This window comes from Camelus ferus, chromosome 7 (assembly GCF_009834535.1).
Source record: "Camelus ferus isolate YT-003-E chromosome 7, BCGSAC_Cfer_1.0, whole genome shotgun sequence".
NCBI lineage: Eukaryota > Metazoa > Chordata > Mammalia > Artiodactyla > Camelidae > Camelus > Camelus ferus.
In genome coordinates, this window is record NC_045702.1 from 1,645,370 (window position 1) to 1,673,144 (window position 27,775).

The following is a 27,775-nucleotide window of genomic DNA, read 5'->3' on the forward strand; positions in this document are numbered from 1 at the left end:
TGGTGTGTTCAGACACAGCAGAGGCAATAGGACTGCTCGACAGTTTTGACATCAGATAATATTTTGGTTGCAGTATATCTACTTTTCTTCAAAACTTAAGTCATTAATAGTTATATTACTTAAAAATTTATTGGTTTGCACACTTTCTGTTAAGGAAAGGAGATTCTCATTTAGAAAGACAAGTTCTTACTGTTATAGAGTGATTGAATTTTAAAGCACTGAAGTGTTAAAAAATACATAAAATGTATGTTCTTTTAGTCAATAAAAATAAGATGAGCAGGCAAAAACAAAAAATAAGGCTACATCAATAATGGAAAAAGAATCAAATGTACTGAAATGATCAGTGTAAAGGAAGCATTTCCTGAGTGATGGCTCCTGTGAGATCCAGTGTGTTCCTGTTATCTTTCCTAGAACACAAAGAAGAAATTTTAAGTTGTTTTATAATGCTGGATTTAAATACTTTTATACTTGCATATTTTAGTTGGGATTACTTGATATTTGATGTTTCTCGTTACATGTTAATTAATGACTATTAAGTTTTATAAGCAGTCTTTTAAACTGACTTGTGAAGGACTTAAAATTTAAAAAAATCCTTTTTGAAGTATCAGAAAGATTTATTTGATCTCTTGATGGTTTTTGCTTCCTTATTAAATGCCTAGAATTAAATGATATATCTGATTTAGTTTCTTAGAAGAATTTAATGAAGCACCTTATGCTGTGATAAGAACTTACCACATAACTTCAATGCATACTGTGATTCAGTATTCTGAATAAGATTCCCCTTCTCCTTCTGTAATCACCTTGGTTCAGGTTTCATCACTTCTTACTTGGATTGCTTAAACCACTGCCCATCTGTGTTTTCTACTTCCGGTTTTGTTCCCACACAAAGTAACCTCCACACCACCTTCTAGCATTGCTTTCTCAATAATGCTGCGTCTGTAACTCACCTCCATAAAATCTCCAAGGACCAAAACTGAACAGGCACAACGAAACTTAAATGCTAACTGGATAAGTGATTCCCCGGTTGGGGCAGGGAGGTGGTTACAAGGTGGTTCAGGACCACGGGTGCATTGAGGCTGGGAGCTGGCACTAAAGCCCCACTGAAAGCCCTGGGCAAAAGAGCATGCTTGTCTCCCAGACTCACACACGTACCCTGCCCATGGCAGAGGAGGGCTGTCAGCCTTAGTTCTGGGCAGACGTCTCCCCTGAGAGCTAGTCCACAAGCGTCTCCCTCCCAGGAGTTGGGGTTCAGTCAAAACCTGTATTGTTGGGAGACCCCAAGCCAAGAAATCAGCATAAAAGCTTTGTCAAAGCCTTATGCATCATGTTATCATTTTAACCTAATGTATTGTTAACTAAATTAGAATTTGAAGTGTTTTATATAAATATATAATTAATGTTGGTTTTAGAAAGTTGACTTAATATAATTTGAGATACATAATATATACAAATTTTTGAGCTGATACTATTTATGACATGGGCTGTTTAATTACCTGTATATTAATTGCATGAGAAAACTCAAGACTTGACAACAAACATAAAAGCAGGCCTAAACAAAACCTGATTTCATTTTATCCTAGCTTTTTTCCATTTTAAACTTACCCCCTTTCTTAGTAATTTGATATTGGTTTAGTTCTTAAGGTGTTACCACTCCTCCAAAGCCAAGGATGAATGACACGGTCTGCTCTGTTTTAGCTGCCTTTTCTGTGAGTTTTCCCCAAGAGCCAATATTTTAATCTATCTGTAGTTAATTTTGTGACATGATTAAAAAGAGTGACTCTAAATACATTCTTCTCTGTTATTCTAAAGCATTGTATATAGTATTATTACTCAACAATTATTTTTTAATATTTTAAAATTCTTTTCTATAATCACATATATTTTTAGACTTTTTGCAGCGTGTAGTGCCTGGAATCACTGCTGTTTTCTTACTTTTCTTACTGTCTTTTTATTTTTCTTAGTCTGTGATTTCCCCTGGGCAGTTCTCCATAGATTTGATCCTAGCTGCTTTCTCTCATTTCGGGATTTCTCAGAACTACTTCTCCGCTGATGGCTCCCTGTCTTCTAGCATAATTAATTCATGCAGTTAGTTCCTGTTGACCACTTATTGTATGCTGGGTACTGCTACAGCTGCTAGGGGCAGTGCAGATTGATTGGTTATTTATTATGTAATTTTCATGTCTTCTGTGGTTAAAAGAAAGTATGTTTATTAATCCGTCATCTTGAGCCGATGTCCCTGATTCCTCTCTTTCTACCTGTTAGCTTTACCAGCCCTTTGTCTGGAACTCAGTTATTGTTAATTTGGGGACATTCTTTGCCCTTGGAGGCCTTGGAGGTCTGTAGTCCCTGCTTGTGTCGGCTCTGATTTCATCAGCAAGTAGGCGGCGCTGTCTTTTGACCTCTCCGCTTTAGCTCTGCAGCTGTTTTAGCCTCTCGTGGCCTTAGTGTTGTTTAAAGAAGATCTTTTCCAATCTACTGTTCAGAAATTCCTTATCAGCATTCCAGGATGATTCCTACAAATGTACAGGCCCTTTCTAAGTGCGTCTGTGTTCCAGGATCTTTAATGTTTAATCTCCCTAAGTCTTACTTGGCTTGGGTGAAGCAAACTCTTGAGGCTGATGATTTTGGCTGATTCTCCTGTGCATCTTGACTTCTATCAGTTTTTCATTAATATTTTAATTATAATTTAAACAAGTTTAGAGAAAGCCAATTAACCCCACATTGTATTTTATATCATTCCAAATTACCTGTCAACATTTGTACTTGGATTATTGTGTAATTATAATTAGTGTGTACATATATTTTATGTCCTTCTTACTTTAATAATTTATTTTGTGTACATAAGTTTTCTAGTGCCAGGAAAAATTGTCCAAGACTTGGAAATGGGCAGAAGAGATCCTGGGTATGTATGAGTGGAGTGTTGGGCCCTGTCTAGTGGGTGCCCTGTCTGGGGAGTATCTGATCCTATAGGGGGGTGCAGTTTTGGCTGATTTTCTGTTGACTTGGCTATAATACATCTACTTAGGGTTAGAGTTAACTTGTAGGAAACTGAGAGCAATGCAAATTAATTTTGTCTGGTAGAGATATAATTGATTTCTTCCCTGTACAAAAGATAGCTCCAAACATTTCATTTTATTGTCCCACAGGGTATTATCCAGTTTTGCATCTGTTAGTAAATTGATTTTTAATATTTCTGGTTATCTAAGCTCTTCAGATTCTCCTTTGACCTGGTTTTAACAGAAATTAAAACCATATGCTAAAGGGTGCGAAGAACAGAAGAGACCAGGGTACTCAGAAAGGAGCTGCAGTCAGCAAGCAATAGTCACACTTGGCTGTGGGCTAAAGCAGAGCTTGGGTCCTGATAGTTGAGAGCTGGTGAATGCTTGCAAGTGTCCACCGGGGCACAAGTACCGAGTCACCTCACGCAGAACCAGATCCTGCCTGTCTAGATCCACTGTCACCAGAAGCAGAAGATGATAAAGAAAAAAGCAGGACAAAAACTCCTGGGTATGTAAAGGTGAGCAGGGACCCAAAGATGACCAGACATTTGGGAAAAGCCAACATTGTGAGAGGGACCAAATTTGATGTACTATTCAAGTTAATAGACAAAGAGAAGATTTCAGAGACATTTGAAAATATTTGATCTAGCATTTTAGACTGCTTTTTGGCAGAAGGAATTAAAGATGTCTTGTCCTCAGTGTTGCCAGAAATGAAAGTTCTCCTGAGTCATTCTGATAAAAAAAATCAAGTCCATACAGTTTCTAGGATATTTCTACCAGCCTTTAAGGAATAGATAACTCTAATTTCAACAAATTTTTCTGGAGATTTGAAGATGGAACACTCACAATTGCATTTTTATGGGACTAGTATAGTCTTGATGCTGAAAGCAGAAAAGGATAGTATGAGGAAGGAACATTATATGCCATTCTTTTTCATGAATACTTGCCAACCAAAAAATATGAAGCTGAATCCAACTACGCACATGAAAGATCATCATCAAAAGCATTTTATTTCAGCCACCAGGGTTGGTTAACATTAGAAAATCTGTATCTTGTTAGCAGAGTAAATGAGAGAAAAGAATTTAGTGAGCACCTCAGAAGAGACTCAGAGCACATCCCTGAGGTCAGGGACCGTTCAGGATCAGAAAGCACAGTGAGACTGAGAGGGAGTGCTCTCGACCTGGCCGTGCACATCCACCCAAAGCCTGCAACTGACATTGTTCTCAGTAGTAAAATGTTAGAAGTATTCACTTTAAAATTGCAATCCTATATCGAGTACTTTTATTTCTAATAATAGACAACACTGTAGTAGATTTCTTAACCAGTACAATTAGAAAAGAAAAGAAAAATTGAAAGGAACAAACAAAATAGTAATGATTAACAGATAATACTGTCTCTTGACAAATCCTATATATAGAATCTAAATTATCAATTCAAATAGGAAAATTTAGCAAGGAAGCTGGATAGAGAATTAATACAGAAAAACCAATAAATAACAGCAACAAACAGAAAATCTAATTATAAATACCTTTTATAATAGCAAGGCAGCCTAAGGTATATTGAAATAAACTCAACAAGTGATTTCTAAAACCTTCTTGAAATAATATATGGAAACAAAAAAAATCTTATTTAAAGATGTTAAGAAGGCCTAGATAAATGGATAGATATTCAATGTTTATTAATTTCTTTATATGGTAAAAATATCAGTTTTCAAATTATTTTTTAAAGTCAATGCAGTTCTAATAAAATTTCTGAAAGGTTATCTATGACATGTGACAAGGAGATAGTAAAATTCTTATGGAATGGCAGAGAGCCAAGAAAAGCCAAAGCAGTTTTGAAGAACATGGTGATGGAACTTACTCTGTCAAATACTAAAAAAGAAACAAAAAGACTTGAATAGACATTTTTTGAAGAAGGCATGCAAATGGCCAATAAGCATGTAAAAAGACCCTGCCTAATAACACTAGTCATTAGGGAAATGCAATTCAGAACCACAGGAAGATACTTTTCTCCACACCCATTAAGGGGGTTTACTGGGGGAAAAAAACTCATAAAGTTACAAGTATTGATGAAGATATTGAGAAATTGGAACTCTTGTATACTGTTGGTCAGAACATAAAATGGTGTAACCACTGTGGAAAACAGTATAGTGGTTGCTCAAAAAATTAAAAATAGAGTTACCATATGATCCAGAAACTCCACTCTGGGTATGGACACAAAAGAATCGAAAGCTAGGACTCCACAGATATTTCTACACCCGTTTTCGTGGCAGGATTATTTACAGCAGCCAAAGGTGGAAACAACTCAAGCATCCATCAGTGGATTAATAGATAAAATACGGTATGTATATACAGTGGAATACTGTTTAGCATTAACAAGGAAGGAGATTCTGACACGCTACAGCCTGGACGATCCTAGAGAGCTTGTGGTCAAACACCACAAGACAAATACTGTATGATTCGGATTCATGGAGACAGTAGACGGGGGGTGTCCAGGGCTGGGCGTTAAGTGTGGAGTTACTGTTTAGTAGTGCAGAGTTCAAGTTGGAGAATATAAAAAGTTCTAGAGGCGGGTGGTGGTGGTGATCGCCCAACTGTGTGAATGTACTTAATGCCACAGAACTGTACGCTTAAAAATGCTTAATGGTACATTTTATGTTTTACGTATTTTACCATAAGAAAAAAAAGTAAATAAATGACAAACGCAGCAGTTCAGGTTGGTGGTTACCTTTGGGCAGGTTGGTGAGGCGGGTGTGTGTGGTGGGTAGGGCCACATGGGTGCACAGTGGTTGTGGCGATGTTCCTTTGAGTGGTGTATCCACAGGTATTTAATAGACATGCAAAGTGCAACAGTGTACAGACAGACACCTCAGAGATATTGTGGGCTTGGTTCCAGACCACCGCAATAAAATGATTATTGCAATGAAGTGAGGCACGTGATTTTTTTGGTTTCCCAGAACCTATAAAAGTTATGATTACACTGTACTGCAGTCTATTAAATGTGCAATAGCATTGTGTCTAAAAAACAGTGTGCATACCTTAATCAAAAAGTACTTCGTTGCTAAAAAATGCTAACCATCGTCTGAGCCTTCAGTGAGGTGGCGTCTTTGTGCTGGCGAGAGCCTTGCCTCGGTGTTGATGGCTGCTGACTGATAAGGGTGTCTGTTGCTGAAGGCTGGGTGGCTGTGGCAATTTCTTAAAATAAGACACTATGAAGTTTGCAGCATTAATGGACTCTTCCTTTCGGGAACAACTTCTCTGTAGCAGGCAGTGCTGTTTGACAGCCTTTCAACCACGGTAGAACTTCTTTCAAAATTGGACTCAATCCCCTCGGACCTTGCCACTGCCCTGTCAGCTAAGGTTCTGTCACACCCTAAACACTTTGTTGTCATCGGGACACCGTCACAGCGCCTTCACCAGGAGAGGATTCCGTCTCAGGAAACCACCTGCTCTGCTCACCCTTTTCCGTGCACGTTTACCGTGAGGCTGCAGCAGTTCAGCCCCAGCTTCAGGCCCCACGTCTAATCCCAGTTCTGCCGCTGTTTCCACCACGTCCGCAGTTCCTCCCTGCACTGAGGTCTTGAACCCCCCGAAGTCCGCGAGGGTTAGAGTCCACTTCTCCCGACTCCTGTTAGTGTCGATGCTTTGCCCTCGTCTCATGAGTCTTGAGTGTTCTTAATTGCATCTGGAATGGTGAATCCCTTCCAGAAGGCTTTCGTTCCTTCTCCCAGACCCATCCGAGGAATCAGTCTATGGTAGCTACAGCCTTACAAAGTATGTTTCTTCTATAGTAAGACTTGATAGCTATCTTGATTGTGTGGTGGTTTCATAGGTGTATACATCTCTCAAAGTTCGTTGAATTGTACATCTGAAATATGTGTAGTTACTGTGCAGGAATCATACCACAATAAAGGTGTTAAAAAATAAGCAGCGGTTTTGGAAAGGAATCTTTTTTTTCGGAGCAGTGGGTCTCAATAGTGGGTGGAAAATATTCAGTAACCACGCTGTAAACGGGTGTGCTGTCCCCCAGGCTTTGTTCCGTTTACAGAGCGCCAGCAGAGTAGCTTTAGCGTCATTCTTAAGGGCCCTGGGGTTTTTGAAATGGTAAATGAGCACTGGCTTCAACTGAAGTCACCTGTCCTTTGAAGCTTTGAAGCCAGGTGTTAAATTCTCTCTGGTGTGAAAGTCCTAGACGGCATCTTCTTTCATTATGAGGCTGTCTTGTCTGTGTGGAAGCCTGTCGTTCCGTGGCCCACCTGCGCTAACTGACTGTCTTGGGCAGCTTCTGGAGAGCCTGCTCAGCTCCTGCCGCAGCTCCTGCCGCGTCACCTGCTCTTTGGCATTACTGAGACGCAGTCTTTCCTTAAGCCTCAGGGACCGACCTCTGCTGCTTCAGACTTTTCTTCTGCAGCGTCCTCACCTCCCCCGGCCGTCATGGAACTGAAGAGGGTCAGGGCCTTGCTCTGGATGGGGTTTGGCTGAAGGCAGTGTTGTGGCTGGCAGATCTCCTCTGCAGACGCTAAAGCTGCCTCCACGACAGCAGTAAGGCTGTTTCCTTCTTACTATTCTTGTGTTCACCGGAGCAGCCCTTTCCATTTCCTTCAGGAACTTTTGTTTTGCCTTCACACCTTGACTGTTTGGTGCGGGAGACCCAGCTTTCAGCCTCTCAGCTTTCCACGTTTCTTCCTCACTGAGCTGCATCGTTTCTAGTTATTTTTTGTTTTAATTGAAGTGTAGTTGATTTGCAATGTTGTGTTAGTCTCTGGTGTACAGCACAGTGATTCAGTTTTACATCTGTATATTCTTCTCCATATTTTCTTCATCATAGGCCATCAGAAGATAGTGAATTCAGCTCCCTGTGCTGTACGGCAGGCCCTTGCTGTTTATCTGTTTTATATATAGTAGTTGGTATCTCCAAATCCCGAGCTCCTAATTTATCCCTCCCTACCACATTTCCTCCTGGTAAGCATAAGTTTGTTTTCTTTGTCTGTGAATCTGTCTCTCTTTTGTAAATAAGTTCATTTGTGTCATTTTTTAAGATTCCACGTGAGAGTGATACCATACGGTATTTGTCTTCCTCTGCCTGATGGATTTCACTTAGTGTGACGATTTCAGTCCGTCCGTGTTGCCGCATCACTTCTAGCTTTTGATTTAAAGTGAGAGATGTGTGACTCATCCTTTCGCTTGAATGCTTGGAGGCCCTTGTCGGGGAGTTAACTGGCCTGATGTCAATACTGTTGTGGTCAGGGGGTAGGGAGGCCCGAAGAGGGGGAGAAAGATGGGGGAACAGCCGATAGGTGGGGCCGTCAGGAACACCCACAACATGTATTGAATAAGTCCGCCATCTTAGATAGGTGCGATCATGATGCCCAGACGGTCCCAGTAGTGAGATCACAGGCCACTCATCACAGGTCACCATAGCAAATATGATAACGGATGAAGAAGTTTGAAATACTGTGGGAATTCCCAAAATGTGACAGAGAGACACAGAGTGAACAAACACCGTTGGGAAAATGGCCCTGATTGACTTGCCACAGACTTTCAATTGGCAAAAAAATGCAGGTATCTGCGAAGTGCAGTCAAGTGAAGGTCAGTAAAACGAAGCAGGTCAAACTCAGTACGTAAGAGCAGAAAGGGAAAAGGTGGTTTATTTCTTGGGGATGGTCTCATGTTAACCAAACTTATGTGAAACACCAAAATGTCAATTTACTGATTTTTAATGGAAAACTGGGAAATACTCATGCATGGGTGTACGCCTCCCCTCACAAAGTAGCTGTTACCGAGAGCTGGTGGGCTGTGGACGTCAGGGTGGGACGGGCCCAGCGCCGCCGACGGGCTGTTGGTCTGGATTCAGAGCAGACGGCCTAAAGCGTTGTGTGCGTGTTTCCTGCTTAGTTCACTGTCAGAAGGGTAGCTTGTCTGCGGTGTTTTGGAATTCTTAGTCCTTTTTGTGTAAATGCACTCTTTGCTACATAAACAGTAAGACACTATTACCTAAATTATGAGGAATTGCTTTTATGCTATGTTCTGCTCCTTAATGTCTTGTACATTTTGCTGTGGTGATGTAGTAAGTAATAACCCTTATGATCTTTCTTCTGTTGTGTCTGTCTTGAGCTCGTGCCTGGGTGCTTTAGGAGAGGCAAGGTAAGGTACTGGCAGCAGTGTGCTCTTATAGGAGTGAGTGTTTGACCTCAGCCAGAGTGTGCTATTATGGAACTGAAAACTAATGTTCCAGTAGAAGAAATGTTTGTGCATTTTGCTTTAGTTCCTTTACTAAAACTAGAGATTGTCTTGATTATGTTTTAAGCATTCTCCTCCACCTACTATTTCCATATCCGTTTGTCTTTTTATGTCTTATTTCTGTCGTATGGGGAGGTAGAAAGCGCAGGCTCCAAGAGCTGGTAGACCTGGAGTGAGAGAGAGTGTCTGGCAGGCCTCAGACAGGGCGACCACGGGCAGGTTATCTACCCGATCTTGGGTGTGAGCCTTCTTGTTGATAATACATTTTCCTTTATTGTGAATATTCAATCAGCACATACAAAGCAGCTATGTAGTAGGAGCTTTGCAAATGTTAGTTCTTATCTCTTCCATCAAGTTTATAACTAAAGAATTATTAGCATGGAATTAGAAGAAAAGATCTGACTTGCTGACCATTAAATTGTCTTGATGTGATGCAGTGTACTGAAAATTGTTTTTTTCCCACATCTAGAATTTTGTTTAAACATTTTGATATAAAGTCCCTGTAGTCTTTCTACAATTTAGTTCTTTCATGTACATGTTGGAAAGTTGTTGTATTAATTTATTTACTTGCAACCTGGAGGATTTTGCTTGATATCATGAGAAATTTCTGCCCATAAATTTAAATACGGTGACCATCTTATTTAGTTCAGTGAACTGGCAATGTTAGTGTTATTATTTTAAATTATCCTAAAGTACTTTCTTTTTGTCAAGTTTTAATAACTTGAGAATATTATATTTTTAGTTTTTCTATTTTCAATAACTGTATTAAATAAATACATATATACATATGAGATAGACTGCAGAAAATATTAATATTAAAAAACATTTCACTATAGAGCTTAGCAACACTTTCTGTAAAGCTGTTTTCTTTGACGTGGGACCCAGACTCTTTTTGTCTCTGGTTCTAATGATTCCTTTGGGAGCTAAGGGGGAAATGTGTGGCACTCTAGGATGCCTGTTTGTAGTTTTTTCATGGTTTAAAATAATTAGCACCTGCCTTTATTTTCTGTTCTTTATTAGCGCTTCTATCGATCTTCCCCAGATGACTGCATGTATGTTTGGTGCAGTCTTGATGTCATTCTGAGCAAACCTTATCTTAATGTTACTAAGAGACCCTTTTTGTTAAACGGAAACAATGGCTTGATATTTATTTTAAATGTTCCGTGAATGTAGAAATTTTTCCCAGGCTTTCCTGATGGGTGGAGGCATAGTATATAAAATGGTGTTTACATACCTTCCAGGAGGTCAAGATGTCCATGCAAAATCTTGTTTAAATGTTCATCACCATAGAAACATATCAGCTTATTGTTAGAGCTTTTGTAAATATACTGTAATTTTCACTTCATTGATGTTCAGTACAGAGCAGTTAATGTGTAATTGGCCAGTGCAGAAATTTCAAGAAGCAATTGTATCATAACTATTTTAGTGTTTTAGACTTTACTTATTTAAATCTAAAAGAAATCTGAGTCTCCATGGGTTTAGCTTCTACTAGCTTATTTAATCTAATTTAAATTGTTATAATGTTGAGATAGTTGTAATTTCCAAAATAATAATGGTATGAAACTAATGTAGTTAACTATATAGCATATGCTTCTTAAAAACAATACGATGTTTCCTTGGCAGAAAGAAAGTACTTTATTTTGATGGTGTTTTCTATTGAAACACTTGAGTGCTTATTACACTATGATTTTAATAAAAGGGGTGGAATCACAGATTTATGTTTTGGGGGAGGGTTAGGACAATTACTCTTACGGGAGATAAAAATATTATGAAGTTCATGAAACCCTATTGCTGTATGGCTTAGTAGAAGCCTTCAAAACTATGTGAAGCAAGTACAACTGTTGGTAAGTAGTTCTCATAGTTCTGTGATCTTGTGTTCAGGAGACTTTTCTTACTTTTTAAGATGAACAATGGGAACCTTCTTCCACTGACAATGTTTCGCCACTTTGTCGTTTGCAGGGTATTTCAGTAAGTTATTCTGACATCTGGTACATCTTTTAGCTCAATGTATGCAAGAATGGACCCTCCCCTTGGGGCTTCCTAGCTCCCGATTGTGACTCTTAATGGTAAAATGAGCAGTAGGCATATTTTTGCTTATACTGTCCTGCTGGTGATTAATGGTAGTGATAAAAGCTCTCACAGTGCTTTTCGTTACTTTGCAGACAGAACCACGTACAAAAGTTTAAAAACCTCACACAGTACATGCCACAAAGCCTGTGGCTTTAGGCTTTGTAGTATTTTAATGGTCTCAAGAAAGGTAGTGATAACAGTTCACATATTTTGGGCATGCATATGAACCAGTTGATGCTAAATTAACAAGGGAAGTTCATTTGTTTTATCTGATTATTTATAGTCCCATCACTGTTCTTCTCTTTGTTTTAAAGTTGTTGAAGGTAAAAAATCTGCCGCATTGCCCCAGTGAACAGCCTTGCTACATTTCTCTATTGGTTTTGCTAAAGCTTATAAATGTGATACTTAATTGATTTGGAGTTGTGCTGATTTTGTCCCATATAATCACAAAAAGAGAATAAAATTAACAAAGGGAAACACAGCTGTCCTAGCCTTCTAGTGGATTAAGTCGGAACAATGGTTGTTTCTGACCACATCAGTTATCTTCGATACTTCATAGACAGATATGATCATACTCTGTAATGCTGATGGCTTGCTCTGTGGCGGCCTTTTCTGTAGGTGTAGTCCTGATGTACTCTCTTTTATTTAGATTGATGGCTGAAAATGAGCAGATTTCTTTGCATGAGTGATTTACTGTCTTTCAAAAGAAATGTTGATCCATTTGAAATAAATGTTGAAGAGTTCATGTGCCTTGACTACAGAGGTGGTTTTTTTTGGTTAAATGTTTCTTATTTGGCTGCTTAAGCATGTAAATGTACATTTTAGACATTTCTTCTTGATACTATTCATATATTTGTAATAGAAGAAGTGCCTTGGAATTATATAGCTTGCTTCTTTTTAGAAAGACTGTTCACATGTAATTTTTAATCACATAAGAGATTTATTTGGGGGGGCTTAGTTTGTAAGTAAATGTGAATGAATATATGGATGTTTAGCCTTATTGTCACTTTTAGACAGGATAATACTTAGGGTGCACTTTAAATACTATCTTTTTTTTTAACTTTTTTTTTATTGATTTACAATCATTTTACAATGTTGTGTCAAATTCCAGTGTAGAGCACAATTTTTTACTATCTTTTTCTTAATTAGGGAATGTACTTTTTCTTTATGTAAACATAAAGGAGTAATTTTTAAATTTAATTGTAGATTTTCTCTTTTTGACATAAATGCTACTTACAAACACTTAAGAAAGAGCTATATAGCATGTTAAATGAGGCGGTTGCTTTAACCAAGGTGTTGTTCAAAGAATTTTATATCAAGATTAAATTTAGGGAAATGACCAGAAAGTACTTGAGAGTACAGAGAGTACTTACGTCAGGTTTTGTTTTTGTCGGAAGCAGACTGTTAGTAGTCTACTCTGACTAGTGTGGTAACTGTTAGCCATATGTGGCTATACAAATTTAAACTAACTGAAGTTCAATAAAATTAAAAAATCTGCTCTTCAGTTAGAGTAGCTGTGTTCTAAGTGCCCCGTAAACAGCGATGGCTGTCAGCTGTCTCAGTGGATGGCACAGGATGGGGCATTTCCATCAGTACGGAAATGTGTTGACAGTACTAATCACACATAATTTGTTTTCTCTCCTCTGTATTTATTTTACACACTCTCCAAACAGCAGAAGAATAGCAGGGCCCACCTTTAAGGATATACTTGTGTAGCACCTCGGTTGGTTGGAGAGCGGTGCTAATGAGATTGGGGTTTTATTATTTGTTGTTGCATTAATGCATCGGTTTCCTAGTTGCAGGCCTGTACCTCTGTTAGCAAGGTGTGACAGAGTGACGTGATCAAATTTGCATTTTGAGGAGACCACATGCTCACTGCGATGTGGGTGGCAGGTCAGAAAGGGAGGGGTGCGGAGGACTACTAGCTGGGAGGCTGGGGGTCGCCCAGGCCAGGTGGGCACAGCGGGCGGCAGTGGAAAGGGAAGGGGGTGAACTAGAGTTGTGATGACTTGGGGGAATCGAAAGGGCTTGGTGTTTGACAGGACCAGGGTCCAGGGATGTGTGTGTGTGTTTTGGGGAGGGGTAGGTGTAGCAGGGAAGGGCTGATGAGAATATTTCCACAGTGTCTGGCAAAACCAACAAAGTGAATAATGGTGCCATTTATTGAGGAGGAGCAGGTGTAGGGGATGAAATAATGAATTAGATTAAAAAAAAAAATTTTTCCCCTTACCAGAGGCACTGGGGATTGAACCCAGGGCCTTGTGCTTGCCAAGCGCATGCTCCACCACTGAGCTATAACCCCCACCCCAAGTTTGATTTTAGTATTCATTTTAAGGTACCTGTGATATCTAAGGGGGAGATAGCTGTTGGGGAATATGGATCTTGGCCTCAGTGGCGAGATTTGGACTAAAGGTGTAAACTTGAGAGTCGTTGGCCACATGAGGAGTCAAGACCATCTAGGGAAGAAGAGAGCAGTCTGTCTGGTGGACCATCTTCATCAGAATTGACCGAGTGCCCCTTTGGGCTGGTACTCAGGAACTGACAAGCCCCTGCTAAGTCCATTGCATGCTGACGTTCAAGAAGCACTGATACAGCCTGCGAAAGGACGAACGTCTAAGACTGAGCCACGGGAGAAACGGGACCTTCACAGACTGAGAGAACTGTGAATGGATACAGAGAGACCCAGGGCTGGGGGAAGGGCACTGTGGGGACCGCAGGCTGCCTGGCTCTGTCTCACTGAGGGAGAGGTCAGGTCGGCGGTCGTGGAAGAACTCAGGCATGAGATTGGGATCAAGGAGAATGGAAAACACGTCCAGGCCTCAGAGGGAATCGTAGTCAGCGGAGATCAGTATAAGGATCGCCGTGTGGCACTGAAGGCCCGCTTTAGGATGTAGGAGCAAAACTTCTCGTGGTTTTGTACATTTCTTCAACAGTGCTGAGAATTTGGAGTGAGCGACCAGTGGCGTTAAGCTGGTGGTGGAAGTTAAAGGGACCAGGAATACTGGAATATTACTGATACTGAATCAGGATTAGAATATTGCAGTTCACCATAGGGCTTAGGCAAGTAAAAACAAGACTGACTGGAGGGCAGAGAGGTTCAAGGGAGGAGATAATGACAAGACAGAGCTCGGTTAGAGGCGGAAAGGTCAGAGGAAGCCGGGAAGTTGTGGGCTGAGGGAGCAGCTCCCAGCATGAGGTCTCAGAGGTGGGCCTGGGAGACGGTGGGTCCGGTCCGTCCCTGTGCAGGAGGACGTAGTAGATTGAAGGTCGGGCTCATTAGGAGTTTGTCTGGAACTCAGGGTGGCAGGAGATATGAGAACTTGTTACGAACTGGGTGCTCATATCATCAAGAAAGATGGGGTTATATCTTCTTGGTCTTTACGTGGTAGGTGGCAAAGATGGGAAGAGTGACAAGCTGATATTAGAAGATGGTATAAAATTAATTGAGAAACACAAATGATATGTGAATTTCCAAGCCTTGGAGATTCCAAACACAAAGGCAACGATTTGCACTATTACAGTTACCCTCACTAAGCACCAGACATTGAGCTCAGCATGTTGCATATATTAACTCATTTGGTCCTTACGACAACCCCATGAGGTAGGGGTGTTATTAATAAACTCATTCTACAAAGGAGGAAACTGAGGCACAGTGGTGTTTAGTCATTTGCCCAGAGCTACCAACACCAGTTGGTCCATGACAGAAACAGGATTTGGACTCAAGCAGTCTGCTCCTAGAGTCGGGGCTCTTAACTAGCTTATTATACTGTCTGTCTCGTAAACTGAGCTTGGAGATTTTAAAAAAGCCATTCTTACGGGTGCCAAACTCTTGGATGTTTGTCATTTTAAGAAAAAAATTGAAAATTAAAAGCAACAGTTAGTTTGTTTTTATATTGCTTACTTCATACACATCCACTGTAGAAAATTGGGAAAATATAACAAAGCACGAAGTATACAAGAGAAAGAGTTGCTCATAACCATAGTCCTAGATAGCACAGGAGCTGGCTGTGCGGGACTCGCGGCTCCACTGTCACAAAAAACGCCTTCCTGCTTTTGCTTGGCTGGAGGGTGGTCCCACGCCCTGTCACAGCTCTGCCCTGGCACATCTCCTGCCTGCCTGCAGCCCGGGTGAGGGGGCTCGCTGCCAGGCCCAGGGGGGCTTCTTCCAGCCCTGAACCCAACCTGTGTGGGCCTTGGTTTGCTCTTCCCAGAAAGCCGTGTGAGCTTTCCACTCTTGTCGCCCAGAGCTGAGCGGAACGTGTCCCAGTACTTGCATCTGCCAGACCTGTGGGTGCTGGTTGTAGACACGAGACTCCTGGGTCAGAGACTGAGGGCTCCATCACTCGGCGTGCAAGCGCAGGAGCCTCCGGTTCCTGTCAGCTCCCCAGGACCCCAGCCCCTTGGGGTCGGTGCGGCCCAGGTGGAAGCTGGCCCAGGGTGGGCTGGTGTCGCAGCTGAGAGAGCCCGCTGTTCAGGGAGCCCACTTCAGCGTAATGGGCTGCAAGCAAGCCGTGGGGGACCTTGGCTTCCATATCGTGCGGTCTGCAGACCTGCTTCTGCTTCTGAGACACCGTCCCTGTCTTCCAAGGCTGTTTGCTGCATAGATCTCCTTGAAAAGACAGTCCGGAAAAGGGCTGCCCCTGCCTCCACTGGTGAGGCCACCCGGGGTGGGGGGGGCACTGCCTTCCGACGCGGAGTAGCCGTCTAGAGGAAAAGAAATGTAACTGCCGGGAAACATTGCTTACCAGGATATCAGCGGAAGTGTGTGACTCCTATTGGTGAGCTTGTCCCCAAATTTATTATCATTGTAACACTTATTGTTACATTATTATCGTTGCTTCATGTAATAGTTACGACACGTGGTAGCAAAACGCAGGTGTTTGGGACATCAGGTCTCAGGTGGGTCCCAGCAGCGCGCCTGTTCGTATAATACACGGCACACTGTTGCGCTCGCACAACATCGCCCTTCAGATTTTGGCGGTGTCTCAGAGCTCGAGGGTTCCGATGGGCTGCTTGTGGGCAGGCGGGACTCAGAGGCAGGAAAAGACAAAGCTGAGAGGGTGTCATACACTTGAGAGCCCGCTCTTTCTGTTTTACTTACAAGCTTTTCAGGTAATGTTTAATGTAACTAAAAGGTTCTTGCTCAGAAAGGAAAAGAAGAAGAGTCAGTGTTAAGAGGTGGTGGTGTTTGGTGGAGCCTCCCAGGCAGTGTGAAAGTTGGGAAGTGCGGGTTCGGAGAGTTGCTCAGGGAGGTGGCGCTGTGTTTTCAGCCGTGTGCCTCGTGGCTGCTCCGTCTCACATGAGTAATGGCTCCTGGGAGATGCCACGTGTTAGGTGAGTACCGGCTGTTGTCTCTGGCTTGCCGGCATCCCTGGCTGTGAGCACGTATGGGGCACTGACTCTCACTTTTGAGGACACATGTTAACCTGCCAAGGGCTGCCCAGTGGTCAGAAATGGCCACTTCAACCCTGAGTCACCATTTAGGGCTGGGTCCGCTTGGCTGTGGTTTTAGGACAGTGCCTTTCCTATTGAATTTGAGGAACTGGGGTGCTGTGATTTAGTGCAACCCATTTCTTTCGTTCAGAAATTAGAATATAATATTAAGGGCAAAATTGAAATAAGTGTATGTTTTAGATTTTTATTTATAACTCATGTCTTTAAACTTTTTAATTTGGAAAGAAAGATCACTTGATTTATTGGGAAATGTGGATATACTTACAATTTTGTTTGTTGTGTTAGATGTTGTAAATTCGTGCATTACAGTAGAAATTATCAACATGAATCTTTACATTTAGGTACAGATTCAATCTTTTGGTGACTTTTCAGGAATATGAGAAAGTTTCGTTTTTGTTTTTATTTTTGCCTTGTTCGGTAGGTTTCAAGTTGAAGTCTGGTCTCTAGTTTTGTCCTGAGGGCAGAATTTGTTTTATATTTAAAACAGAATTGTACATAATCTTTCCTCATTGTAGTCGAGCCTCACGGATTTAATGAAAATTCTATCTAAAGTGGAGAAGGGGCTGATACTTGGTTGATCTGCGCGGTTTCCAGCGCTGGGTTACCTGGAGAAGTTCTCGGACCGCGCACTAAGGGGCCCCGGCGGCTGCGGGGCACCGCTCCGCAGGGGCTCTGTGCCCTCCCCAGGTCGGGGCGGTCCCGCCGCCCTTTGGCAGTGTGCCTTGCTTAGCCTTCTAGTCCCTTGATTAGAGTCACAGGTGAAAATTTGTTAATCTGCAGTCTTGGTGGAAAGTGTTAGGAAAGTAATTAATTGTTTAAAATAGTTCTGCAAGATGTTTTTATGAATTTTTGGTACTTTCTTCAAAGCTTGATGGTATTTTACATAATTTTGAAAACAAAAGTCAGTCTAAACATTACAAACTGTAAACATTTAGTGTTTTTTGTCCTGCTAATAAATATAAATTTCCTCCCCTTCTAAAGGATTTTTATGCTTTCATATAGACAGAGACCTAATTGCTCATGAGATGAAATAAAACATTAAAATTATGTCTTTATTTTTCAGGGAATCCGAGCCCGAATTTTAGAAACCCTGGTCATGCTTATTCTTCTTGCCTTGCTTATTCTTGGGATGGTGTGGGTGGCCTCTGCCCTCGTTGACAATGACGCTGCCAGTATGGAGTCTTTATATGGTACCATCACCCTGTTTAAATCAGTTTCTCTAGTGGTGACTCTGGTATGGGGTATAATTACACATGCACTTTTTAGAACATTTTAATAATGTTTTGTATGGTTATCCTTGTTAATTTACAAAATTAAAAAGACTTTAGACATGTTTAAGAAAAGAGATGAATGTTTGTGTGTTTCGTGCATGCAAAAAAAGCAAGCAACTTTTCAGACTTTTTTTTCCCTTCGGTTAATTGGTTTCTGTTCTTAAAATTCCATGGAGGCTGATTTTCTCCCTCCAAACAGGTTTTGTAAAAGGGTTATTTCCTGTTCTTCTAGTTTAGATCTTTTTATTGTACAATTTAGAAATTATATGGTTTAGTAGACTCAGGCAATTATGATGTTTACTATACATTAATGTATAGTCAGTCTCTATCTTAATGTACAGTATTTTGGATGTACTAAAATATATTTACATTTTTAATAGATCTCTGGGAGTTCTACCTACCTTATTTGTACTCCTGTATATCATTGATGGGGTGTTTGTTACTTCTCTGTGAGTATATTTCTGGCATAGTATTGATGGCAAAGTAGAGTTGTTCTGTGTTCTAGAAAATTATGGGGAAGCTTTCTGATGAGATTCCTTAATAGCTTGGAGATTTGTTTAAAAGCTGTCCCCTAACTTTTTTTTTATGTTCAAGGTAAATTTTGGTAAATTGAAACCTTGAAATAATAAGATAGTTTAGTTTATCTCTAAGGAAAGCCTCTTCCACAGAGTTGGAAAGAGAGAGGGGGAGGCGGGATAGAGAGAGATATGGTCGGGGGAGAGATGGAGAGATGATGAGGGGAAAGATGGTGGGGGGAGAGATGTGGGGAGAGATGGTGGGGGGAGAGATGGAGAGAGAGATGGTGAGAGGGAGAGATGGAGAGAGAGATCGTGAGAGGGAGAGATGGTGAAGGGGAGAGATGGTGGGGGGAGAGATGGAGAGAGAGAGGCGAGAGAGGCAGATATGCATGCATGCATGCACACGTGCCCACTGTCACAATACTAGCTTCTGCTTTTGAACGGTAATGGTAGAATTCTGTATGTCTTTTTTTGTTTTCCAAAACTTTTTCAGTTTTACTTGAGGTATCAGAACATATCTCAGATGTTATAAGCAGATAAATGCGGGTTAAAAAGATTTGAAATTATAGTTGTCACTTTCAGATATTCTTGTCTGGTACTCAGTTCAATTAGTACTTGAAATTTAGTCTGTTCTCTATTTGGTTTTCTTTAATTTATTTTAAGTGAAAATACTTATTATTATTCAGCTACTAAAGTCTTGCATGTCCCATGCCTCCTTTTAGTCTCCATGCATCTTTCCTTAAATACCAGAAAGCCCGTCCTCCACACACCAGCCCTCTGGCTCCTTTAATGGTGACGCTGAAGAGTCCTCTGCCAAAACAGGGAGAGACCCTAGATTTGAAACAAGCGTTTTCTTACGGCAGTAGCCTTTGAGTTTGCTTTGTTTTTCAGACTAGTGGTTTGTCTGACTCTGAAGTAAATGTCTCTGTTGGTGATCTCATTCTGCAGTGTGCACTCCAGTTGGCCTCTCCCGCATGTTCACAGTAATGGGGCAGCTCTTGGTGAAGCCAGCAGTAAGTATGTCGTGGCACATCACTTTGTTTGTTACATAAACATTTTTACATGTGAACATCTGTTAGGTTCTCAACTGACATTCAGAAGCAGAAGAATTTTGTGTGTTTATGATCCAAATGGTTAGTTTTTATTTTCATCTTTTTCATCTTTGGAAACCAAATTTGTTTTTGCTCTTAAAATGCTAACTATAGGCATTCAAGTAAAAATTCTTCTAGCAAATTTTAAGACAAAATTTACAGAAATTTACAGTATTTTAGGCATCCATTATTGTATATCAAATAGTAATAACTTTATTATGTTTCAAGGTTTACCATACATATTCTTTGATTTACAAAGCAGTTATTTTTCTGAAAATTCATCTGTATCTTACATCTTGATTAATTGAATTTTACCTTTCTCTTTAATCTCAGAAATATTGTATATTCATTTTAAAATAATTTTCACTTGGTAGTAGTTTTGATGATTTGTCCCTAAGTTACTTTGGCCTCTAGTTATTTGTCAAATATTTAGTAATATGAAAATAATTCTTACCTGTATCTGGGGAATTTGTCACATTATGTTTATGGAACCTCATTGCCTAGAAACTCATGTCTAAACTGTTCACGTGTTATAAGGCCTCTCACAACCTGTCCCACACTGAATTTACCCCTCTCCCCCTCCCCATTGACTCTGATTCCAGTCAGTCCCACTACTGACTTGCTGTGCTCAGAGACAGCTGGCTGCACTCCTTACCCAGGCACATCCAGCGTCTGTCTCCCGCCAGTGCTTCTTACCTGCTTCAGCCACCTGACAGCCTCCTGAAGGCCCAGCTCTGCTATCAGCTGCGTTCACTACCTGTCTGTGAACCTTGCCTCATTTCTCCTTTAAGCTAAAATAATTAAGCTCCTTTCTCTGCATTTCTCATATTCCCCTTTGTTGGTCTGTCACTGGTGGTGCTTATTAAGTTGTTATGATTACATGTTGGTCTTCCCTATCAGGGTGATTCATCAAGGGGAAAAACTAAGAAATTTCGTAGTAGACATTCTTTTAGTAAATGCTAAATTTTGAAAGTTTTAAAAAATATTTTCTTTTTAAATTAAATGGATGTTTTATCTGCTGTATAAATATGAACACACTCAAATGTAATACACACATTGCTATTAAATCTTGAAATTTACTCCCCTCTTAAGGAGGTTTTGTGACACTGTATTCATTTAATTTCTTCTTAATCCTCTGGATTTTTTGTTTGTTTGTTTGTCTCTGTGTTTCCATTTTCTGCCCCCTAAAATAGGCAGATGTTTACAGTTCTGTCCTTGGTCTAAAGTTGCTCTGCTCTGTCTTCCTGACCACCTCTGCCACTTGCACATCACTTCTAAATGTCTACTGCTAGAGAGAAGACAGTGAAAACAAACGACAGTGTACTTTAAGTGCCGCAATTCCCTGAGGAACTGAAAACTCAACATGCATGCAAAAGCCAAATGACTTCTTTCTCTCCCTCCCCAAGCTTTTCTCCCAAACTTATCTGTTATTAACAAGATCTTTAAGACTTGGTTATCTTTGCCTCTTTTCTTGTTGCTAACATCCAATAATAATGGTTATTTATTCAGTAATTGAGTGTATGCTGTATGCTTGTGCTAAGTACTTTATTTACACGTATAATTTTATTGAATCCTGATGACAAACCCATAAGTTAGGTGATGGTGTTCTTATTTATGGTTGAATTATCTGCGATTCAGGGAGCTCATGTAACTTGTCCAAGATCACAGACATGAGAGGATGAGGCCAGGTTTGAACCCAGAGGCTGTTTTCAGAGCCTGGGCTCTGGACCAGTGTGTCCTCCTCCAGAGATATTGAGCCACTTCACTGCTGAGTGTACTCTGTACCTTTCCACCTGTATGTTTTGCTTGTCATTTTCTTTGATTGAAATGCCTTTCCTCTTTTTGGTAAATAAAGCTGCAAGTAAGATGCCACTACCATCAAAAACATTTGCCTAAACGTTTTTCTTCCCAAATAGAAGTTGGGAATCTTTCTGCCTCTGCAACTTTTGTAACATTTTAACTTCAGCTTTGACATTGATTGCAATCCTATAGTTATTATTCTTTTGGATTCGTTGTATCTCTCCTGGACACTAGAATATAAGCTGTTTGAGATCAAGGACTGTGTCTGGCCCATATTCAGGTCCATCAGCCGAGAGTGGCCAAGAGCACAGGCCTGGCCAGCAGGTAACTTTCCTCTGCTGGACCTTTCTTGGCATTTACAAGGCTGGGTTGAGGGCAGTCTGTGCTTCACAGGGTCTCTGCAGAGACAAGGGGTGATGCACGAAGCCCTGAGCAGGAGCGTCTGTGCGCTCCTCACTCACTCGCTCACTCACACCAACACGTCCCTGCGGTGGTGAGTCATTATTGGGCGGTTTGCACAGCAAGAGGAAATCCTTTTGTATGTGTTGGACCTTGAGGAACGTAAAAACTGGCAGTTGTGATCCAAACACTAGAAAGTGGTGAGGACACTGATGGGGAAGGAGCTTCGGACCATGGCCCACAAAGGCGAGGTCCCCGCTTTCCTCCTGCGCAGAGTCTGTCTCGGGCGACTCGGCCCCGCCCCCCGCCCCCAGCCGAGGCTCGCGATGGGCCCTGTTCTCTCCCACGCGGGGCGGCCCTCCCTGGGGCCCCGCTGGAGGCTTTCTTCCCAGCCCCCCACCCTGCTCACAGGACGGGCCTTGTATGTAATTATTTTTTTGTGTGTTTTTATTTATTCTTATTCTATTATTTTATTTTGTTTTCAGCTCTAGGTCATAGGAGATTATCAGTATTTGTTGAAATACTGGGAATTATTGGATCACTTTAAATAAATTTTATATAAATTCCAAAAATTTGATACCTAATAGGGGTTGCATGAGTGAGACTCCTTTTTCTGAAAATGCCTCATTACGGAGCTGGAAGGATAACATATACAGGGTTTCCATCCTTCTGTTTTGTCTATCAGTTCCTCACAGTGTGCTGTTTTGCGGAGGATGGGTAGTTCTGGGTTGAATGGTAACAGGACGTTAGTATCAGCTCTGGGCCCCTTCCACATTTCTTTCCAGGGCTGAAGGATACTTAGGGCTGTCTCACGAAGGACAGCTGTATTGATAAAGCTGGACTTAGACAGGTTTTAGGGTTCATCAGTTTTAAAGACAGTGCAGATCGCATTCCATGTAATTGGTTATTGATCGGTGGCTTTTTGGTTGTTTTTTCAGGAGTGTTTGTGTTACAGCAGTGAATGGTGTGTTTGTCAGCAGACTCTTTCTCCAGGGTTCTTTCTATGGGATGATTTTGGTAATTCCAGTGTTAATATTTCTGGGAACTTTTTAGTATATAAAGATGATATAAATGGAAAGTATTGATGGTAGTGATTTAGTTTTTGGATTTCTTATTTTAAACATTCTACAGGTTAGTATGGATGAGAAACCAGTGTTGGACTGGGTGATCTGTCCCTTCCAGCTCTAAAATATCGGCTTGGGCATAAAGAGAGATTACTGTATTTAGCTTTTCGGATGTTTAGAATTCATACATTGGTTTGCCGTTGAGAGAGTTGCAGAGTTCTTTCTTTAACCCTTTGATAGCCTGAAAAAAATCCAATTTGTATGTACGTAGATACTCAGCTTATGATGTATTTAGTTATATGCTAAGAAATTTCTACTTAATTTGCAAATAGATTAGTTTGAGCATTTTTATTTCAGATTCCTAGTAACTTGAATGGTTCTCTAAATTATTAGCCAAGTAGCTTTCAATATTCTCACTATCACTATTTTTGTAATGTATTATTCAGCAGTTGATCTTTAAATTTAGATTCTCGAAGACCTGGATGAACAAATTTATATGATTACCCTAGAGGAAGAAGCACTCCAGAGACGACTAAATGGTGCGTATATGTCTAAATGACCAGGATAAAAATTATTTAATTTAAAAAAGACAGATAATTGAGAGGAGAAATACAGGCTTCTCAGTACCTTGTGCTGTTCCATGGGGTCAAGACGTAAGAGTGATATGTAACCTTCCTGGGGGAAGAAAGTTTTGCCGAGGACCAGTGGCTCTTTGGTAAAGTTCCCGTCTCTCCCTGACTGAAATTAGCTGTAATCTGGCAGCATCAGTTCAGTTCCGAGACACTGGCCACTAAGAAGTATCCTTCCGTTAGTTTATTTTAGGCATTATTACTTGTAGTTACTGAGGTTTTGCAGATTTGCATGTTATCTTAGTGACTATATTCTCTCAACTTTATTTCTCCTGAGGTCTCAAATTTATGGTAGAAAGCAGTGTTTCTCTTACACCAAGGTGCCAAGTTAGACTCTGTTGTACTTAGGAACTCTGTTGTTACCTGAGGGTGCTGTTCATTTTCAGGTGATAACAGAGTAAGCATGTGAAAGATTTTAAAATTTAATTTTTAATTACTGATCATTTTTGGGTTCCAATGGTGAATCAATGAAGAAAAGAGTAATGACAGTTTAAATTTAAATTAAATTAAAAGAGAAATGACATAGTAAATTTTTAAACATTTTATATAAGTGATATTTACCCTGCACTCTTTTCTCCTACAAACTTTTTTTTTTTAATGTTAAAAACCTACCGTCAAGGTATAAAATGGAAGGTTACTTTAACTCTGAAATATTGAGAAATAGGAAGAAATATACCTACTTTCTTCAGTTACAAATAGTGAATTTAAATCATCAACCCAAAAGCGTTGATAACATTTAGAGCTTTGTTCTTAGATCAAAGAACTTCACATTGTATCTATTCTAGAGAATTCCTGTCAGTTAGTACTGTACACGTTGATGCTAGTAACTTTTAGACTGGAACTGCATGTATCTTTTATCTTTCTAGCTTTATGAAAGCTACTTTAACATCTAAATATCTAAACCTATTTAATTTAGGAATTAAAAATTTAATCAATATTGTCAGCTTTATAATACTTCATTAAAGTAGCAAATATTACAACGAATGTGTCATATTTAAGTAATCATGCTGTTGTGTGATAAACATACCTGAATCATAGAGAATAGGTGTCCGGCTGCCTCCTGCAGAGGGGGTAATGCTTCAGCCTAGGTGTATACTCTTCCATCTTACAGCCAGGAGGCTGCCGTCTAGGAAGGGTAAAATATAGTGCCCTATGAATTAAAGACTTTCAATGAAGTCTCATCAAGACAGACCCCAAAATACAGCCTTTTCTCACTTTGCCCTTCCACAGTGGGACAAAAGTCCCTCCAGAATCTTTCTAGGTCCTCTGGCTCCTCAAATCAAAAGTGATTTGTTGTATCTAAAAAAATTGAAGAGGAAATACTTGCCAGAAGTCTAAAGTATCATAAAATGAGGCCAAGCCAAACTAAACAAAACACCCCGACTAGCACAGAAATGTGGTTTGGAGAGGATTAAGGATGGCATGATAACTGGCGCTGAGTGTCATTTTATTTCCTGCCGTTCTGGTGAGCCGTGCTGCTCTGGTAGCACCATGGGCTGGTCCGCGTGCAAAATGATAGGCTTGTCACATAAAGGCTCCCACGGCCAACGGAACATTCTGACTAATGCAGACTAGGACTGTGAGCTTCAGCAGAGGACATTTATCAGTGTGTGCAGAGGGGGTACAAGCTGGGACAAAGCAGTGCTGTGTGGCTTGCTGTTTTTTAAGGAAGTGTAAATCATGGGGGGTTAGTAATGGAAATCATCCCCTGGGTTTTATTTCATTGAGTATTTTGTCCACTATGTTTTGCTGTAACAGTTATTTTATATTTTACATTATTTTTTGAAATGCAGTTTGAATTTTTTTACTCTGGGCTATTAAAAAAATTGCAGACTGACTAGAATGAAAGATTTTTTTTTTTTAAATGCAGATGATAGCGGTGATTTACTCCGGAATGTGTGGTGGTGTTTTGCTGATGGTACATGATGGTACAGGGAGTGAGCTTTCTTGGTCCGTGTGGGCTGTGACGCCTGTCACGTGACTCTCTGGAGGCATCTGCATGGTCTGCTCTGAGCCCAGCTCTGCAGTTATCTGGAAATCATGGCACTGCATACGAAGAGGTGCTTTGCTGGAGGAGTAACACTGCTTTTTTCCTGGAAGATGAGACGGCTTGTGGTAGTTCCCTGTATTGCTGGAGTTGCGTTGTCACGCCTGGTGTTTGAGCTGTCAGTGTAGCTTTCGGTGGAGTCCTGCCTGTGACTTCTCCATTGTTCCTGGCTGATACTTAATGGTGCTGGAGGGTTTGTTCTCGTTAATATTACTGTTATTTCATGAAGTACAGTAACGAAATAAAGCGCGCCTGCATGCTGTTACAGTGTAAGGCAGTGTCCTCAAGAAGCCATTGTGTTACCAGTCTGCTCCACTCTTTCTTCTCCCTTTTCTGTTTGCTGCACATCTTCTTCTAAGCACCAGCCATCGTGTAGTTGAATTTAGAACCTGAGTCTCAAGATCATAGACAAGTTAACTGAAGAAGAGGAAGAGAAAGGATGAGAATCTGTGGAGATTGTATCCAGCACTGAAAGACTTGAAGAAAAGCACTAGAGGGAAGGAGCTGAACGTGTTCCTGGAGCGGGAGGGAGCCCGAGCCCTGCGTCCGGTTGAGACCACCAGTCCCTGGCGCTCACATCACCGTGGCAGGAGTCAGGTGACGTCCCCAGAGCTCCCTGCCCCCTCCCGCCCCAGCACTTGAGCCTCTCAGGAATAATGGCTTCATTTTGCCCTCTTCCCCTTTCGACAGCCAGCTGAGGAGCCCAGAATACCCAGGTCTTTGCATCGTGGGCTCTCTGTTCCCTGTGTCCCAATTCTGGCCCAGTTTCCCACTGAAGAACCTTGGTTCTCCCAGCACCCCTGGCTCTTCTGGAACCACCACCACCCCACCCCACCCCCGCCCACCTTGGGTAGGAGCTCTGTTTTCCCTCATCCCTTTCTACTCCTCCTGGAGTTTGGGTGGGGTCCTCTTGTTCTCTTTCAGGCACATTGAATCTCCTGTCTTTAGACCTTGACCTGATGGATTTCTTATCCCCTTTCCAGTTCCTGTCCCCTCCAGGCTCTTCCTGCTCCTTCGTGGGGGATGTGGTTTTACGTCCGCATTTGTGATCATCCTCTCTGCTGCAACACCTGTCGAAGTTCTCAGTGGTTTCAGGGTCCCTGTGGTGACCTGGCAGTCTGGGGAGCTCGCTGACCTCTCCTGGTGATCTCCCCCAGCTGTTACTGCTGGGGCTGTAGCTCAGGCCTCATCATTAGCAGCAACTTGAGTTCTGCATAATCTCAGATCAGTCATCCCCCTCTCCATCTCTGATTTTTCCCGCTCACTCCCCGCAGCTCTTCAGTATTGAGACTTAACGTGCCATTTGTTTATCCTAATAACTTTTCACTGCCTTTCCTCTTGCATTTCCTTCATACTCTTGCTTCGTCACACTTTAAATTCCTGGGCCGGTGTTACCGTCTGTCCCTTGCGCGCACTCCCGGTCCCTTTCCCTCTCACCGTACTGCCCTCGTGCCTGGCCACGCTCACCCAGCCTTGCTTGTATCCAACCCTGGGCGTCCCCTGCACTCACCTCTGTCCAGCCACCTGACCATGACTGCCCGGCCTCGCTTGACATGTGTGACCTACATTCTCCTGGATGTCTGTTAGAGCTCCTCTTTTCTCGAACCTTCTTCACTGTCACTCTCAGCTGATAGCTTTGCTTCCTGTTTTCTTAAGAAAATAGAAGCAATTATGACAAAGATGTTCTCAAGCTTTTTCCTTTGTGTTGATTCACCTCCATGCAGCTGCCCCTGCTTGGGCTGCCTTTTCTCCTTAACCTCTGGCTGGACTGTCCCTGCTTCTGGTTGAGTTCCCCTCCCCTGCCACACTGGGTTCTGTCCCTTCTCACCAGTTCCACGACAGACCTTCAGCCATTCTACCATCTCTCATGGAGAATCACTTCTCACCTGCTGGATCCCTTCCGTCAGCTAGAGAAGTACAGTGAGTCTTCTCAACAGAATGAAAGTATGAAGGAAAGAGAGGAAGGAAGGCGGGGTCGACAAAAAACTAATCAGCTGATCTAAGAAAGAAATGGAAAGTTTTATTCCAACCAAATTGCGACTTATAACCTGGGAATAGCCTCTCGGGTAGCTCCGAGGACCACTCCTCCCATTAGAGGTCAAAGCACAGTTATATACATTTTTGAGACAGAGGGCTGTACGTTAAATGAGGTATTATTGACAGTTCATACATCCCAGACCTACGGAGTGAGTAG

The 27,775-nt window shown here is 41.4% G+C and overlaps 1 protein-coding gene across 6 annotated transcripts in view; it reads left to right on the forward strand.

Annotated features, from left to right (window-relative positions):
- LMBR1 (limb development membrane protein 1) overlaps window positions 1–27,775 on the forward strand; it is a 122,427-nt gene that overhangs the window by 51,184 nt on the left and 43,468 nt on the right. For all 6 annotated transcript variants that reach the window (XR_004321167.1, XM_032482996.1, XM_032482998.1 and 3 more), the window contains 4 exons: window positions 17,826–17,952; window positions 18,414–18,482; window positions 19,500–19,564; window positions 23,372–23,444. Coding sequence is in view for 5 of the 6 variants with exons in the window: in XM_032482996.1 (XP_032338887.1) it covers window positions 17,826–17,952; window positions 18,414–18,482; window positions 19,500–19,564; window positions 23,372–23,444 (334 nt within the window). In the remaining variant the exon portion in view is untranslated. The remainder of the gene's footprint in view (window positions 1–17,825; window positions 17,953–18,413; window positions 18,483–19,499; window positions 19,565–23,371; window positions 23,445–27,775) is intronic.